The following is a 17,640-nucleotide window of genomic DNA, read 5'->3' on the forward strand; positions in this document are numbered from 1 at the left end:
TCAAAGCACATTCTCTGACCATAATAGAATGAAGCTGGAAATAAAAAACAGACACAGAACTGGAAAATTCAAAATGTATGGAGGTTAAACAAAACTCTTAAACAATCAATGGATCAAAGAAAAAACAGTAAGAGAAAAATCAGTAAATGCTGCATGACAAATGAAAATGAGAATACAATGTATCAAAATTTATGCAATGGGACGAGCCACAGTGGCTCAGCAGGCAGAGTTCTCACCTGCCATGCCAGAGACCCAGGTTTGATTTCCAGTGCCTGTACATGTTAAAAAAAAAAATGTGATGTAGCGAAGGCAGTGAGAGATTTATAGCCTAAATGGCAACATTAAAAAAGAAGAAAGAGCTAAAATCAGAGACCTAATTGCACTCCTTGAGGAACAAGAAAAAAACATCAAACTAATTCCAAACCAAAACAAGCAGAAGGAAAGAAATAGAACCAAAAAAAGAAAAAAGAATTAAAAAAAAATAGAATTAACAAACTAAAAGTTGGCTCTTTCAGAAGATCAATAAAGTTGACAAACTCTTAGGTAGTTTGCCAAAGATAAAAAGAGAGAAGATGCAAATAAATAAAATCAGAAATTAGACAGGGGACATTACACCAGACTCCACAGAAATAAAAAGGATCATAAGAGGATACCATGAACAACTATATGTCAAAGAATTAAATAACTCAGATGAAATGTACAAATTCCTAGAAAGACAGGAACAATTTATACTGGCTTTAGAAGAAACAGAAGACTTCCAACAAATTACAAGTACAGAGATTGAATCAGTCATCAAAAATCTCCCAATAAAGAAAAGTCCAGGACCAGATAGCTTCACAAGTGAATTCTACCAATCATTCCAAGAAGAATTTACCAATAGTGCTCAAACTCTTCTAAAAAATCAGAGAGTAGGTAACACTAATACATTTGAAGAAGCCGACATCATCCTAAAACCAAAGGTGGATAAAGTCACTACCAGAATAGAAAATTACAGGCAAACTTCAACAAAATAACTTGCAAATCAAAATCAACAGCACATTTAAAGAATAGTACACCATGATTAAATGGGTTTTATCCCAAGTTGACGCATGGCTCAACACAAGAATATCAAATGATGCAATATACCACATTAACAAACTGAAGGGGAAAACCACATGACCATTGACATGGAAAAGGTATTTGACAAAATTCAGCATCCTTTCTTTATAAAAACATTTCGAAAGATAGAGAAAGAGAAAAACTTCCTCAACATGATAAAGGACATAGAGGAAAAATATCACAGCTAACATCATACTCAGTGACAAAAGACTGAAACCTTCCCTTCTAAAATCTGGAAGCCCACTGACACCTCTGTTATTCAACATTGTGCTAGAAGTTCTAGCAAGAGCTGCTAAACAAGAAAAAAAAATAAAAGGCATCCAAATTGGAAAGAAACAAGTAAAGCTTTCACTATTTGCAAATGACATGATCCTATACATAAAAAATCCTGAAAAATTTACAACAAATCTTCTACAGCTAATAAATGAGTTTGGCAAAGTTGCAAGAAACAAGATCAACAGGTAAAACTCAGTGTGTTTCTGTACACTAGTAGGGAACAATCTGACAAGAAAATCAAGAAAAAATCAATTTACAATAGCAACGTAAAGAATCAAATATCTAGGAATAAATGTAACCAAAGATTTAAAGGACTTACAGGCAGAAAACTACAAAACACTGATAAAAATCAAAGAAGTAAATTCCTGAACTGATAACTAAATATCTTTAAGATGTCAATTCTTCTCGAATTGATTTACTGATTCAATGCAATCATAATCAAAATTCCAACATCCTAATTTGCAGAAATGGAAAAGCCAATTATCAAATTTATTTGGAAGGGTATGGGCCCCCAAAAGTCAAAAATATCTTCAAGAAGAACAAAGTGGGAGGATTCACACTTTCTGAATTTAAAGCATACTAGAAAGTTACAGTGATCAAACTGCATAGTACTGGCATAAATTAGGTATACTGGCCAGTGGAATTGAATTGGGATTCAGAAATAGACCCTCACATCTGTGGGCAATTGATTTTTGACAAGGCTGCTAAGTTCCCTCAACTAGGACAGAATAGTCTCTTCAATAAATGCTGCTGGAAGAACTGGATATCCTCAGGCAAAAATACAAGAGGACCCCTATGTCATACTTCATACAAAAATTAATTCAAAATGGATCAAAGACCCGAATAAAAGAGCCAGGACCATAAAACTCCTAGAGAAAATACAGGGAAGCATCTTCAAGATCATATGGCATGCAATGGTTTCTTAGACTTTACTCCCAAAGCACAAGCAACAACAACAACAAAACAGATAAATGGGCTCTCTTCAAAGTTAAAAACTTTTGTGCTTCAAAGGACTTTGGTAGGAAAGTGAAAAGGTAGTCTATTCAGTAAGAGAAAATATTTGAAAACTACATATCTGATAAGTGTTGAATGTCCAGAACATACGAAGAAATCCTACAACTCAACAATAAAAACACAAACAAGCTAATTAAAAAATGCACAAAGACATGAAAAGGCATTTTTCCAAAGAGCTAATACAAATGGCTAAAAAGCACATGCAAAGATGCTGATCTTCACTAGCTATTAGGGATATGCAAATTAACACCACAATGAGACATCATTTCCCACCTATTAGAATGGCCACTATTAAACAAACAAGAAATTTAAAATGTTGTAGAGGATGTAGAGAAATAGTAACACTTATTCACTGCTGGTGGGAATGTAAAACAGTACAGCTGCTGTTGGAAGATGGTTTGGCGGTTTCTCAGAAAGTTAAGATACAGAACTGCCCTATGATCCTGCAATCCTGCTAGGACCATAAAATCCTAAAGAAAATGGAGGGAAGCATCTATAAGGTCTTGTGGTAGGCAATGGTTTCTTATTCTTTATACCTAAAGCACAAGCAACAAAAGAAAAAAACAGATATATAGGACTTCATCAAAATTAAAAACTTCTGTCTTTCAAAGGGCTTTGTTAAGTGAAAAGGTAGCCTACTCAACAGGAGAAAATATTTGGAAATCAAATATCTGTTAAAGGCTTAGTATACAGAATACATAAAGAAATTCTACAATTCAACGATTAAAAAAAAACAACTTAAAAACTGGGGAAAAGACTTGAATAAATATTTTTCCAAAGAGGCAACAAAAATGGCTAAAAAACCATGAAAAGATATTCATTTCCACTGGCTATTAGGGAAATACAAATCAAAACCACAATGAGATATCATTTCACACCTACTAGAATGGCTGTTATTAAAACCCAGAAAACTGCAACGTTGAAGAATATGTGGAGAAATAGGAACACTCATTTACTGCTGATGGGAATGAAAAATCATGTAACTGCTGTGGAAGACAGTTAGGCAGTTCCTCAGGAAGCTAAGTATACGATGCCATTTGATCCGGCAACCCTGCTATTAGGTCTATAACCAGAAAAACTGAATGAAGGCATGTGAACAGACATTTGTACACCAACATTCATAGTGACATTACTCACAGTTGCCCAAAGAAGGAAGCAACTCAAGAGTGCATCAACTGATGCATGGATAAACAAAATGTGGAATATACATATGATGGAATATTATTCAGCTGTAAGAAGGAAGGAAGTCCTAATTCATGTGACAACATGGATGAACACCGAGGACATTATGTTGAGTGAAATAAGCAGACATAAAAGGGCAAATATTGTATGATCTTACTGATATGATCTATTCATATTAAGACAACTCACAGTGTTAGAATATAGAATACAGGTTACCAAGGGATAGATTGGGGTAGCAAATGGGGAGCTGATGCTTAATTGGGACAGAATTTCTATTTAGGTTGGTTGTAAAGTTTTGGAAATGCATGGTGGTGACAGTAGCATATTATAGTGAATATAACTGACACTGCTGAATTTTTTTGTGATAATGGTTGAAAGAGGATGTTTTGGGTCATGCATGTTACTAGAATCAAAGTAGAAGATAAAACATGTGACTGTATTACACAGTGAACTCTATTATGGATGATGGTCTGTGGTAATGGTACAAGCGTAAGAATGTTCTTTTATGAATTATAACAAATGTATATGTGTGAAGATTTATCAATAAAAATATTTTTTAAAAGTGTTGATGTCAGTCTGTATTTACTGACAAAAGACTTCTACAAAATCTATTAGGTGAAAAAAATGCTTACAAAACAGTATAGCCCAATTTAAAATATATATTATATAAATATATATATTATATATAAAATTATATGTAAATGTGTGTCTACATTTATAACTAAAATATACCAAAATATTAACACTGGCTATCTCTAGATGGTAGAATTGTAAATGATCTTTATATTCCTCTATATTTATAGTCTGATTTTTATTGACATGTCATGTTCAACTTTTATAATTTTTCAAAAAGCTAATTTTTAATGTTAGAAAACACTTTTAAGTTGTATTATTTACAAACCTGAGTACTATTATTCTACTATCATTCTATTGTTATAATATTATAATTTATATGTACAATAATAAACCAGAACAATAAAAAATGCTTAGTTAGGTATATCATATTCTTTTTGTAAAAAAAGTGTTTGACATACATAGCACGATTTCCATTCAAAATGATTAACTTTATGTTTAAAGTGATAATCAGCTCTCTGAAAATTCACCTATAACAGCTGGATAGCATGAAGAAGAAAAAATCTACGTGGTACACATGTACAAGTAAAATTGCCTTTTCCAACATCTTTAAATCTAAATATGCCAAATCTGTAAAAATTTCTGATAGAGCAATTAGAAGGTTACTTCATCAAGTAAAGGGATAGCGAATACATTTAAAAATTTATCAGTACTGATTCATGATATTTTTATTCCTTGAAACTTTAGCTACAGATACAATTTATTTCATTCTTCTGTATATAAAAAATAGTAATAACAAAATTCCCTTTAAGATGCTCTTTATAAATGCAATAACTATAAAAATACAGAAAAATAGCTCAAAGAAATTTCAATGCCTGGAAAATAAACCTAAATGTAAAATAACATGATATCCCCAAAGTTATGTATATCACACAAAACTAAAAGCCATACGGAGTGGGCATTATATAATGACATGATGGGAAACAGATGACTAAAGGATTACTGTATGTATGGAGAAGGCTTTGTTATTTAAATAAATGGTTTCATAATGAAGCCTCTCTAGTTAAGTATTTATAAACATGCATTTATAAAATATGCTACATTTCCAGAGGTGTGATTATTAGTCACTAAGCCTTAAACGCTTTTATGAGATGGCTTGGGGGATTTTTTTCTTTTTTAAATGACATGGGCCTGGAGGAAATGCCCATCAACAGACAAGTGGATTAACAGAATGTGGTAGATACATACAATGGAATATTATGCAGCAGTAAGGTGAAATGATGTCCTGAAGCACATGACAAGATGGATGAGCCTGAGGACATAATGCTGAGTAAAATAGCCCAGACAAAAAAGAATAGATACTGCATGACTCCACGTTTATGACCATGGTAAAGGTAAATCAGAGGCTTAAAATAGAATTTAGGGGACTTAGAGATACACAGAAGCTAGATATGGGTGAATGGTTAGCTAATGAGACTGAACTCAAATGTAAGGGAATAGATAGAAATGAAGGTAGTTCACTAGTGAGTCTACAAGTAATATTACCATATTGAAAGTGAACATGAGTGAAAGGGGTTGCATAGACCTATGTGTCCCACTGATTAACACTAGAAATATAAATAAATTCTTGCAAGAGCTATTTCAAAGGTATGATTCATGTACAAAGAGTGTTTAAGTCCAGGGTACAGGGGGAAAACAGCTATTGTAGGCTATGGGCTATGTTTAACAGGAGAACATCAATAGTACCACAGCAACAGCAGGGGTTATAATGGGGGAGGGACAAGATTTAAGGGGAGGTTTAGATTTCCTATTTGGTGAGGGTGTGTTTATTGGTTATCTTTCTCTTGGGAACAATGAAATCATCTAAAATTGAGAGTGTTGATAGACTGTGGACTTTGGACATTATACATAATGCCTAACGAATACAGATGGCTGAGGGATGCACTGACTGAGAAGTAGATTGGCGAACGATGGTGTACACATATGATTGAATATTGTGATGCTACAAAAAGGAACAAAGTTAAGAGGCATGCAGTGATGTGAATGAACCTGTGGGATATTTGGTGAGGCAAAATAAGTAAAAAATGAAAGAACAATTATTGTATGGTCACCTTTAGAAAATGCTTATAAGAAAACAGGGGCCTAGATTGTAAGCTCTTACAGCAGACACATTCAGTCTGGGGTGGTAATTACTATTTCTGAATTTTGAAAGGCTGTTTTATATATCTGTAACCTGGTATTTAGAGACAAGAATGAAGCTGATCAGGTTGGGATTAAGGTAATTCAGAACACAAGGGTAAAGAAGACATGGTCTATATTTCAGAACCGCACCTACTCTTTAAGACCAATGGAAGAAAGGCTTATTGTATCTGGAACCTAAATTTTCTGTAGCACATAATCTAACTCAACCTGTCTGGATTAACTCACTTGAATAATTGAAACACAGGGAGCCCAGAAAAAGAATGAGGGCCTTTAATTCTGTATAGCTTAATGTAACACCTGCATACATCCTAGAAAATAGTAAGCAGAGAATCAAAAAGTATTGGCACAGTGGTGCGACAGTGGCTCAGTGGCAGAATTCTGAGGTTCAATTCCTGGTGCCTGCCCATGCAAAAAAAAAAAAAATTATTGGCACAGTTCCTTGAGGGATGGGAGAAAAAATATCGAACTATTTAACTTTACCATCAGGGAATCCCCTGATACTGTATCAAACATTAGGGATACCCAAATCAATAGGCCAAGCCCTTGATCTTTAGACTTACTCCTGTGAAGCTTATGTAGGTAGCAGAGAAGCTTAGACTAACTATAGGTATACCTAAGAGTTACACCAGGGGGACTTCTTTTGTTGCTCAGATGTGGCCTCCCTCTCGCTAAGCCCAACCCTGTAAGTGAAATCACTGCCCTCTCCCTATGTGGGACATGACATGCAAGGGTGAAAGTCCCCCTGGCAGAGTGGGAGATGGCTCCCAGGGATAAGTCTGGCCCTGGCACCATAGGATCAACAATTCCATCCTGACCAGAAGGGGGAAAAGAAGTATAACTAATAAAGTGTTAGTGGCTGAGACAGTTCAAATAGAGTTGAGAGGCTACTCTGGAGGTCACCCTTACACAAGCTTCAGTTTGACACTGCTATCTATCATAACTTGCCAAACCCCCAACCAAAACCATTTCAGCCAATCCTAAAGAACACCTAGGGAAATATACAAATTCTACAAAGTCCCATGCTCTAGGGTAATTTTCCAGAAACCTACAACCTCCAGATGGTTCCCTGGACCACATAAGTCCTGAACATCAGCTAGCTCCATCTCCCTACCCCATACTAGTGACAGCACCTTCCAACATGAAAAAGTTAGAACGGACATAGCCCAAATATCCCTAAAGAGTGGGATAGAAAGATCGAAGGTTATGGTAGAGTTAAACAGAGAAGGTAGGGTTTAACAAATGACTATCATAGCTGAATCATTAATTAGGTATTTCTTTTAGTCTCCAGTATCTTGGAGCAGCTAGAAATAAAAACCTAAAATTGTAGAATTGCAACCTATACCAAACTCTGAAATCTGTTCTACAACTAATTGTTGTGCTGTGCTTTGAAATTTATTGCTTTTTTGTATGTATGTTATTTTTCACAAAAAAAGTCGATCGTGATGATAAAAAAATATTTATTCCTTCTAGCCTCCTATATTATGGAGCAGAAGAAAAAAAAAATCTGAGATGATGGTATAGTAGCCCATGACAAACTCTGGGATCTGTCCAGTAACTACTTATTGAAGAGTGCCTTGAAAACTATTGCTTTTTTCTTTCTTTGCTTTGTATATATGCTATATTATACAATTAAAAAAGTGAAAAAATAATAAAAATAATGGGGGGATAAGGGATAAAAAGAATTGGGTAGATTGCAATACTAGTGGTCAATGAGAGGAAGGAGTAAAGTGTATGGGATGTAAGGGTTTTTCTTTTTTCTTTTTATTTCCTTCTCTGAACTGATGCAAGTGTTCTAAATGATCACAGTGATGAATATACAGCTACATGATGAGATTGTGAGCCACTGATTATATACTTTGGATGGAATGTATAGTGTGTGAAAATATCTCAACGAAAGTATTTATTTAAAAAATGAAATGGGCCTGGAGGTAAAAAAAAAAAAAATTGATACCAAGTCTCTCAAGAACATACACAATTTGGGCAATAGCAGTTTCTTGAGTCATCATATCAAGTGTCTGGAATCGAGCATTCATTCACCCATATATCCTGAGTGTCTCTCCTGTGCTAGACATGAATCTGGATTTTGAGGATGCAACAGGGAACAAAACCAAGTTCCTGGTCTTATGAAGCCTTCACGCTATAGTAAGTCTTTACAATGTACCTCTCACTATTCTAAGCACATTAGATGCATAAATTCACTAAAATGTCACATTAATACTATGAGTTAGAAACTTCTGTTATCTTCATTTTACAGATTAAGAGGCTGAAACACAGGATAACTTACTTGCTCAGTTAATACTCTTTTGAGTTCCTATTCTTTCCATTATTTCCATACAAATGAACTATATTTCACAGAAAGACTCTAACTTGATCCTTTTCCCTATCAGCTATATTAAAAACAAAAATAAACTCCCAAAACAGAAAGCAATGGTTTATAGAAGGCCGAATAGTGTAATTAAAAGCATGAGTGGACCAGAATGCCAGGTCCCCTATTCAAACTAAAAGATAATGAGTAATGTGTTATCTTTATAAATTATGGGCAGAATATTTTAAATTCTGCATTCACATATACCGACTTTTCAGCTGAAGCTAACTGGTCTAATCTAGGTATTTTTCATTTTTCCCCAGGATTCCAGTGAAAGCCCAATATGCTGTTATTTGGGAGATAAAAGCATGGGTATAATACTCCTGAACTTGCCATAGAAGTGCAGACTATAGCAAGGAAAGCATCTTGAGCAGTGGGAGGGGAGGAAGGATGGTTTTACTGGAGAGGTGGTTTCATTGGAATATCAAATGATGTGGGAAAGTAAAGAGAGAGCTAAAATAAGCTGACTTTGATCAAAAGTATTTAAAGAGTTTAAAGAAAGAAGAGTAAAGGAGCCAAAGAAGTAAAAAATCCTAAAGAAACATTCTTCAAAGTAAATGCACACATACATATATACTTTAAAAGTAATGAAAACAAGCAACTGCTGCTTATTTCACTTTTATAAGGGGTCCCATTGTAGCCATAATAGTAACAACCACCATTGTGTATTGCCTGTTTTCACTGTGCTAGGCACGTGGCCTCTGCTTTACATGCATTGCCTCATTTAATCCTACTACAAGCTTGAGAATCAGTAATGTCACCCTTTTCTGCAGATAAGGAAATTGGGGCTAAAAGCTAGCAAATCTCAAGATTAGTTGAACTGAAATTTTTCCTGTAGAAGAGCATCAGTTATGAGATCTGGGTCCAGAGAGAATAGATAACCTACTCATCTTCTTAGCTTTTCAATAGTTCCCCCCCCCCCCACACACACCTCTACTCTCCCTTCTATCAAGGATTATACATATAATAAAGCTTGCTCCTTTGGTTAAGTCAGACAATGGCTCTCTAGAAAAACTTCAGATCTCCTGCTCCAAATGAGTTTGCAGGTTGGTCTCATAGTTCGAGCACTACTATACCCTGACTAGTGATCCTCTCCTCATAATCAAGGGTCATGCAATCTCAATAGTCAACTTCATCAGTACAAAGTCAGAGTACAAAGCTGAACACATACTGAATTCCATAATAAATACACTTAGCATAAACATACATATTTTTATACTGCAAAAAAATAGAGTTCCATACTCTTGATATGTCAAATGACTACAACTTTTTTATCTGGGGATTTGTCTATAATACAGCATAAACTATAACCTATAACATATATAATATACAATTAATATTTTGCAAACAGAAGAAAAGTTCCATTATAGATTTCCTAGATTTCACTCTTACCATTTATCATAAGTGTCTAGATTTTTATAGTGTCAGATTTACTAGCTTAGGATTTGAAATCAAATACACTTTGACTTAAATCCAGGCTATAGGCTCTGCCATTTACTTGCTGTTGATCTGGGAAGAGTTACTTAATCTCTCTGTATCTGTTGCTGTTGTTGTTGTTTTCTAATTGTAAAATTGAGATAATGTCATCTATTTCACAGTCCTATTTTGAAAATTAAATTAGATCATGTATTCAAAGAGCTAAGCATGGTGCCTGGTTCATAATAAGTACTTGAAGAAATGGTAGCTATTATTAGGATAACTACTATCTTCGATTAATATAGTGCTTTCCTTCTTAAGAACTCCAAAGCATAAAGGATATCAACATTGTGTGTGTTTGTGTGTGTTTATAAAATGCTATTGTAACCCAAATCATGCGCTTTTCTTTACAGAGATACAAAATGACAACATATATTACTAAACTAAAATGTATATTATAGCATGTCAATGCAAAATCTACCCAAATGTTTAGGTATGTGGCAGTCTGCGTAACTATTTTTACTAGAATTGGAAAAGATAGTAGTTTACACTATGGGTCTCTACATTTCCTCCTTGCAATTTACAGACACAAGAACCATAAAGGGTTCCTGCTTTGTCCAAAAAATGGCATTCTTAGGAACCGGTCCCCAAATCCCCCAAATCTACAATTCTAAGGGAGTCTTTATTTGCGATTTACAGCAAGAACTATCCCCTGTGAGATTCTGAATTAAGAGAATCAAGTAAAGGATTATTTTACAACCATTAGAAAAATCTCAAATCACATTGTATTCATGGTTACGATAAATTCATAAATACTAATAATCAAATATGAAGCATACATCTTAATCTTGTACTAAATAATGGTATAACATTTACTCTAGCCATTAACTGACAATAATATATTTTATCCCTAGTTAAACTACATATATATTTCAGATATATTGGTAGACAATCTAATGAAAGAAGCAATGAGGTTTTTTTTTTCCTTTGGAGGGTATTAATTTAGGTACTCATAAAAAATTAAGTTAGGTTGCAGAACATGTAGAAAAATTAAATAGCCCTCTTGGATGGACATTCATTTTGTACAAAAAAACTAAAATTCCACAGGGTCATAAACTGAAGAACACAAAAAAAGTTTATTTTAAACCTCAAAATGTGAAGCAGACTGAGTTTTAAGGGATATTTATTTCTTTTTTCAATGAACTGAAAAAGCTAAAGTACTGCTGCACAAGATAACTTCTCATTGAATACCAGGCTCTCTATAATTTATATAATGTCGATGTATTTTTCTAATGAGTATTGGGTATTAAAAGGAGAATCAAGCATATACTGAACTTTGTTTTGCCCAATTAAAATTTTTTCAACCCTAAGGACAAAAATTATCACAATAATAATATGGTGACATAGAATAAAAGATACCTATGAAATTCGAAAGTGAATATTTCTGAAAAGAAGTTTCTTTAGTAAGTTTATTTTAAAGTTATTTGGGGTTCTATGATTTTGTGCTTTGAGTTTTATAGGTGAAATAACCCAAATTGTGTATATTACAATATTCATTAAAACTAAATATTAAAGGGTAAAATACCCTTCAATGTTAAGTACAATTAGATTCCAGTTTGCTGAAAATTAAATAACCAAATACAAAATATTGAACATATGTTGGAAATAATATTTTAAAATTTCAGGTATCTCGAAAAAAAATTTTTTTCAGGTATAACTCCTGATAATTTTATCTAAAATGATTTATTTTAAAACAGAAACAATAACAAATTGAGTCTAGCTTAGAGTGTTAACAGCCTAGTGTCTTATTGTCCTCCGCTGACAGTGGAGTATATTCTTTTAACACTGTTCTGCTATAAACCACATATTTTTCCCAGTAAATAAACATTTCTGTATTATTTAATAAACTACTGCTAGGCTTTAAAGTAAAAAATTATTTGTGTAATACAGTATTACATGATAGATGAAAATTGAAGAAAAATTTATTTATAACTCCTTTAAATGTTATTATTCTCAACACTTTTGAGCCTTTCATTCTCTCCAGTTAGTACAATTTATTTTTCTACATGTCTCAGTAGCAAACAATGTTATTTAGACTCTAACCTGGCAAGCTACAACCTCTGGCCCGCCCTTGAGCCCATCCATTGCAAAGGTCTCCAGGTGCAGTTTGGGTAGCTGCAGGGTAAAGTCATTCCTACTTGCCGCAGTCCGTGACAGTGAGATCTGATCTCTGACCTAAAGGGAAAAAAACAGCATCAATGGTAATTCCCCTTCAGACACATTAACTGGGATGAACTGGGTCCCCTTGAGCCCACTGAGTGGACTTGCATTGATCGCTGGACCTGAAATCCATGAATAAATTTAGGACTAATTGATTTTTCGTTGCAAATAAATCTCTAATTCAGAGTGGTCGGGGAGAATGTTAAGAAGAAAAAGCATTCTCTTGCTTGAAATGAGGGAAGGGAAGAAGAGTCACTGGAGCTCTTCTGATCTGGAATTCTTTTTTTCACAGTCCTACATTCAAAAGAAAAAGGAAAGAAAGAAAAATTAATCACAAATTTGAAAACAAACAACAATCTTCTAATTATTAGTCCTTTCCTAATAATACGCTTAGTTTAACTGGAATTAGTGATGTATCTCGAATAAAGTAGTTATTAGGTACTTTGAAAAGAAAACTTCAATAAAATGAACCCTGAATAACAACAAATATGCAACACAAAAGGACACTTTTAAAACATGCTAGTAAGAGGTTTATTTGTCTTTTTAAATTGCAAGCAACTTCTTAAATTACAGTACTTTTTTACATTTGGAGCAACAATTAAACACATGTAAACAACTTGGTCACACAACTTCTAAATAAGATAACATCAAGATACAATCAGCAGCATTTGCACTACATTTTAGGTATTCAGAAAGCTAACAATACAAACACATGAACGATAAAGGAGAAATAACAATTTTCTAGTCAGTAAAGAAATCATATGCAGTTGATATCACACTACCACCTTCTGGACAAATGAGAAAATGCTTCCTATATGATATAAATAGATAAGGAAACACTCAGAAACATGTTTTTTAATTTACAACCTACAGTAAAAGTCTAAAAATTCCAAGTTTAATTCGCATAAAAATCATTAGGATCTCATTTTTATTCATATAATTTAATTATAGGTGTTTGTTTATACAGGCATATTTTCTAACTTTTCTTTCCTTATGCTTGAGTAGATTTTAATAATTCATCTCTTTGATAGCATATATTTATTTGATAAATATTATGCAACTAGATTAAAGCTGTAAGACAAAAAAAAAAGCTGTCTGAATAAGCAAAGATCAAGAATGGGGAGAACAATAAAAGGAACACCAATTGCCCAAATACATATATCTGTATCTCTAGTTTTTTTCTGAGCAACTCCAAAATCTCCTTTTCATTTTTCTATTTGACTTAGACAGATTGTAAAACTGCTTGAATTTCTTAGTATATGAATGAACTATGTAAGAAATAAACACATCTCACAAAACTATCATATTACATTCCTTAAATCAGCAAATATACAAACACATGATGAACTCTTTAATCGTCCATGTTAATCTATAGGCATAAAAATCCTTATATTTCCTTGATTGATCGGAAGAATTTCTGTGAATTAGCTATAAAATATACACTATAATGCAAGTTTTTAAAAGCGCACACTATAGTCCCAATTCAGAAGATACAATTATGTAAAACAAATATTCTTCAGAGTCTTCAGTCTGGATAGGAATACGATTTTAAACTAAATTATCACATAACAAATCATATTTTGAAAATATATTTGCTTTAAGTTTTATATTTTATATCTACGATACCTTCTTCTGCTTTTTTGTCACCAATGTGCACACAGATAAAAGAAAACGTTAATGTGGATTAAGGTACTGAGAATTTATCAACATCAAACCACTAGTGTTTTGCCTTCTACCCTTCTGAACCATAGTCAATAGATCTAAATATTTTACCGCACCCTGGCCAATTCATTGTTTGATGTTTAAAAACTCACCCAGAATCAAAGAAAATTTATTAAATTTGAGCCCCCAAATGAGATACTATTAGCTTTGAAAGTCAAGTTTAACTGCGATATTGATGATTCTCTTTTTTCTGTGACAGAATTCACTAGGGAATCCTAGATGTCAAAGTACAAAAGCAGATTGCTAATACTGGCAAAGGGGGGTGGTGGACTAGGCAATGGAGTTATAATCCACACACAGCTCAAGCACTGGCAGTCCTTTAACCCAATTACTATCAGGCACCATACTTTATCAGTGAAGTTTGGCATACAGTGAACAGTAAGCCATCTTACATAGTGTGTAAATAAACTTTATGAACAATATTAAGCTGGAACATTTGGCATTTAAAATTTTGATTTATTGTCAAATAAACATTTTCACTAAAACTATTAATTTGCTAAATTAAATCATTCTTTAAATTAAAATGAAACTGTGAGAGTATGTGTATAAAATGTTCTTTATATATTCACAGAAAATGTGTTTCTTAAGTCATGAAAAGAGATTGGCTGGGAATTATTTTATTTTAATGGGAAAAAGGAGTCACAGCCTCACGTTGAGAGAATACAAAACAGTGACACTAGGACAAGTAATGATATAATGGTGCAGCAAAAGAGTCGGAAAGAAAGATGACAAGGAGCAAGAAAAAATAAGGAAAGGGAGAGACTGGTCAGAAAGAACACAGAGGGCCAAGTCTGAATTTCAGAATATTAATCAAGGGTGAATAGGGAAGGAGCTCAACACAGAAGAATAGTAAGTAAAATGACTCTCACCTTAATGCATTAAATTTGTTCATAAGAAAAAGAACAAACAATCTGAAAACAAAAGGTAAGTAAAATCGGAAAAGAGAGTCTATGGAATGTTCTAAGAAATACTACCCATTTTAAAAGAAATGACTTTTTAAGAATGAGAACCTAGGGCAATTTCTTTACTGTCAAAAAATCTTTGAAGTAGCAATATTAGAACAGTAACATTTTTTTCTAAAAGGAAGAGCAGGCTCACTATTTAAAGTATAGGTTTTAGTGTTAATTAGGATTGAAACAACCATCAGTCAACCATCCATGGATTAAATTATAACTCCAAATGATGAATTAATTTAAAATTATAAGTTTGAAAGCCTGTCTTTAATTCTGTTTACAGCACATCATTATTCATCCTATAATTAAGAGTCTATACATTTTTCACTCTGATTTATTTACAGATGTGAGTGATAAGAAAAATATACAAATAATGTTTTTCTACTTTAAAATGGGTAACTTCATTTTTAACATATAATGAATTTTTAATAAAATTTTGCAATATAAATCTCAATTGTTAAATTGAATACATTTTATGATATTCTATAAAATTATGCAATTTAATAAAGAACAAGCAAAAATAACTATATTACTCCATTCTAAAATTTAGAAACACAAGTTTACTTTCTTCCCTTTCTTACTACATACTTTCAGAAAGTAGGTCTTTCTAACAGATATGTCATAAGAAATAAGAGAGGTGTATAGAGAAATACAAATTAAACCTAAAGAGTCAAATCAGTGTAATGAAATAATATATTTTACTTTGACAACCTAGTTCCAGATTTAAATGATTCATAAGACCTGTGTTGCATTGTTCCTATTCCTCTGGATAGACTTTATTTACAAGCCACCAATCTCTTCTCTGCACCCCCTGCCATAACACCAAAAAGACATTTTCTTCTAGGTATATCAACTATGAAACTAAAATTAGTAATTTTTTAGAAACTTGTTCAACACTCAAAATAAGGATTTGCATCTTTTAACATGCACAGCTATAAATCCTATGAGTCAATTTAAAAAATGATATAACACGGTGTGAGCTATGTTTTTGTCAATGAGATAGTAAGGTAGAAGAAGTAAGGGTTGTACATAAAAACGCATACATTTAAGAACATGTATAAGAAGATGCAGATGGTGCCTAGATTCTGAATGTCTACCAAAAGCAAATGATATTAGCACATTACTGTATACTCTTAATCTGCATAAAATGTAATTTACTCCAATCTACAATGGCTTACAATACTTCAAAAATAAACATGCTTACCAGAAATATGCCCATACAAATACAGAACTCTACAATATTTCCTATAACCTCCACTCATATCATCCTGAGTTAATGTTCTACTTTCCTTCCATTCTCCTGCTTTCTTTTGTCCCACTCCTTCCTTTGAACTTCTTTCTACTTTTGTTGATTCCTTATTGCTTTCTCTTCTCCCTTGTATTTTCTTTTCTATCCTATGCATTTCAGCAGGAGTCACAACAGCCAATGGATCAAGTTTATCCCACTGCCTGTTAGGATAAATATAGTTTTATTGGAAAACAGTCACATCCATTTGTTTGCCTTATGGTTGCTTTTCTACTAAATGACAGAACAGAGTAGTTGAGATGGAGACTGGATGGTTCACAAAGCCTAAAATATTTACTATCTGAATTTTCATATAATAAGTGTTTCATTCCCTACTCTAGACGTATGGATGGAAAGGCATTATTTTTCACCATCTATGAATTTTTTTTAAATGCCTACCTCTCGCCACGGATGAGAGAATCTATGAACAATTTCTAGTGAGTCAACAACACAAGGTGCTATCTCACAAACATTGGCTTTTCTCCCCAATGCTTCATGAAATAATGTTCTATCTCCTAACATATTTTCAAGTTATACATAGTCTAGTATACAACTTGATTGACCTAACTTTCCTGGGACAGCTAACTTACCATGTAGTTCAATACTTAATCAACAGAAAATTTGGTCAAAAAAGAATAGGCCTACTAAAAGCCTTGTGTAAACAGAAGAAGAAAATCAGCCAGCGTTAATCATATACTATAACACTAGTAACAAGAAAAACTATGCATATATAGACTCTAGCATATGACCAAATATGAAAATCATTCCAAATTCATGAATTCTATAAAGTGGAAGAAATAAATAATAATAATAAAATTATTTAGATCATTCCAGGACTCGGATATGTGTCTGGTAACTGAAACAGGATCAGAGCATATGACATTCAAGAACTGGATAGTCATGGGTGGTGAGACCAGTGGCTCAGTGGCAGAATTCGCACCTGCCATGCCAGAGACTGGGTTCACTTCTGGGTGCCTGCTCTTGCAAAAAAAAAAAAAAAATTGTATAGTCACATCTCAATGGTATTGCCTACCTTCATGTACCTTTTCTTTTACTATTTAATTAATAGAAATGGATAGATAGATTACAGTGTTACTTCTATAATTAATAATACCTTTAGTACTTTCAAAAGTACTTTATACCTTTCAAAGTATTTTCTATATTGCCTCATCTGATTCTGCAATCTACCTTATGAAATTTTCATTTCCAACCCTAATATGGAGACACTGAGTCCAATGCTCTTAACACCAAACAAGAATACCTCTTAATAGCTATATATGGACAGCTAAAAATTGGGGAAGTTATTTAAAATTTTTATTCTTCTTCCATTTCAC

The 17,640-nt window shown here is 33.2% G+C and overlaps 1 protein-coding gene across 15 annotated transcripts in view; it reads right to left on the minus strand.

Annotated features, from left to right (window-relative positions):
* The window catches only part of CCDC171 (coiled-coil domain containing 171), a 576,357-nt gene that overhangs the window by 92,446 nt on the left and 466,271 nt on the right, over positions 1-17,640 (minus strand). For 14 of the 15 annotated variants that reach the window (XM_077148117.1, XM_077148129.1, XM_077148126.1 and 11 more), the window contains one exon: positions 12,230-12,361. The exons of the other annotated variant lie outside the window; for it this stretch is intronic. In XM_077148117.1, coding sequence (XP_077004232.1) covers positions 12,230-12,361 — 132 coding nt within the window. The remainder of the gene's footprint in view (positions 1-12,229; positions 12,362-17,640) is intronic. 15 annotated transcript variants of the gene reach the window in all.

This window comes from Tamandua tetradactyla, chromosome 2 (assembly GCF_023851605.1).
Source record: "Tamandua tetradactyla isolate mTamTet1 chromosome 2, mTamTet1.pri, whole genome shotgun sequence".
In the NCBI taxonomy this organism is placed as follows: Eukaryota; Metazoa; Chordata; class Mammalia; order Pilosa; family Myrmecophagidae; genus Tamandua; species Tamandua tetradactyla.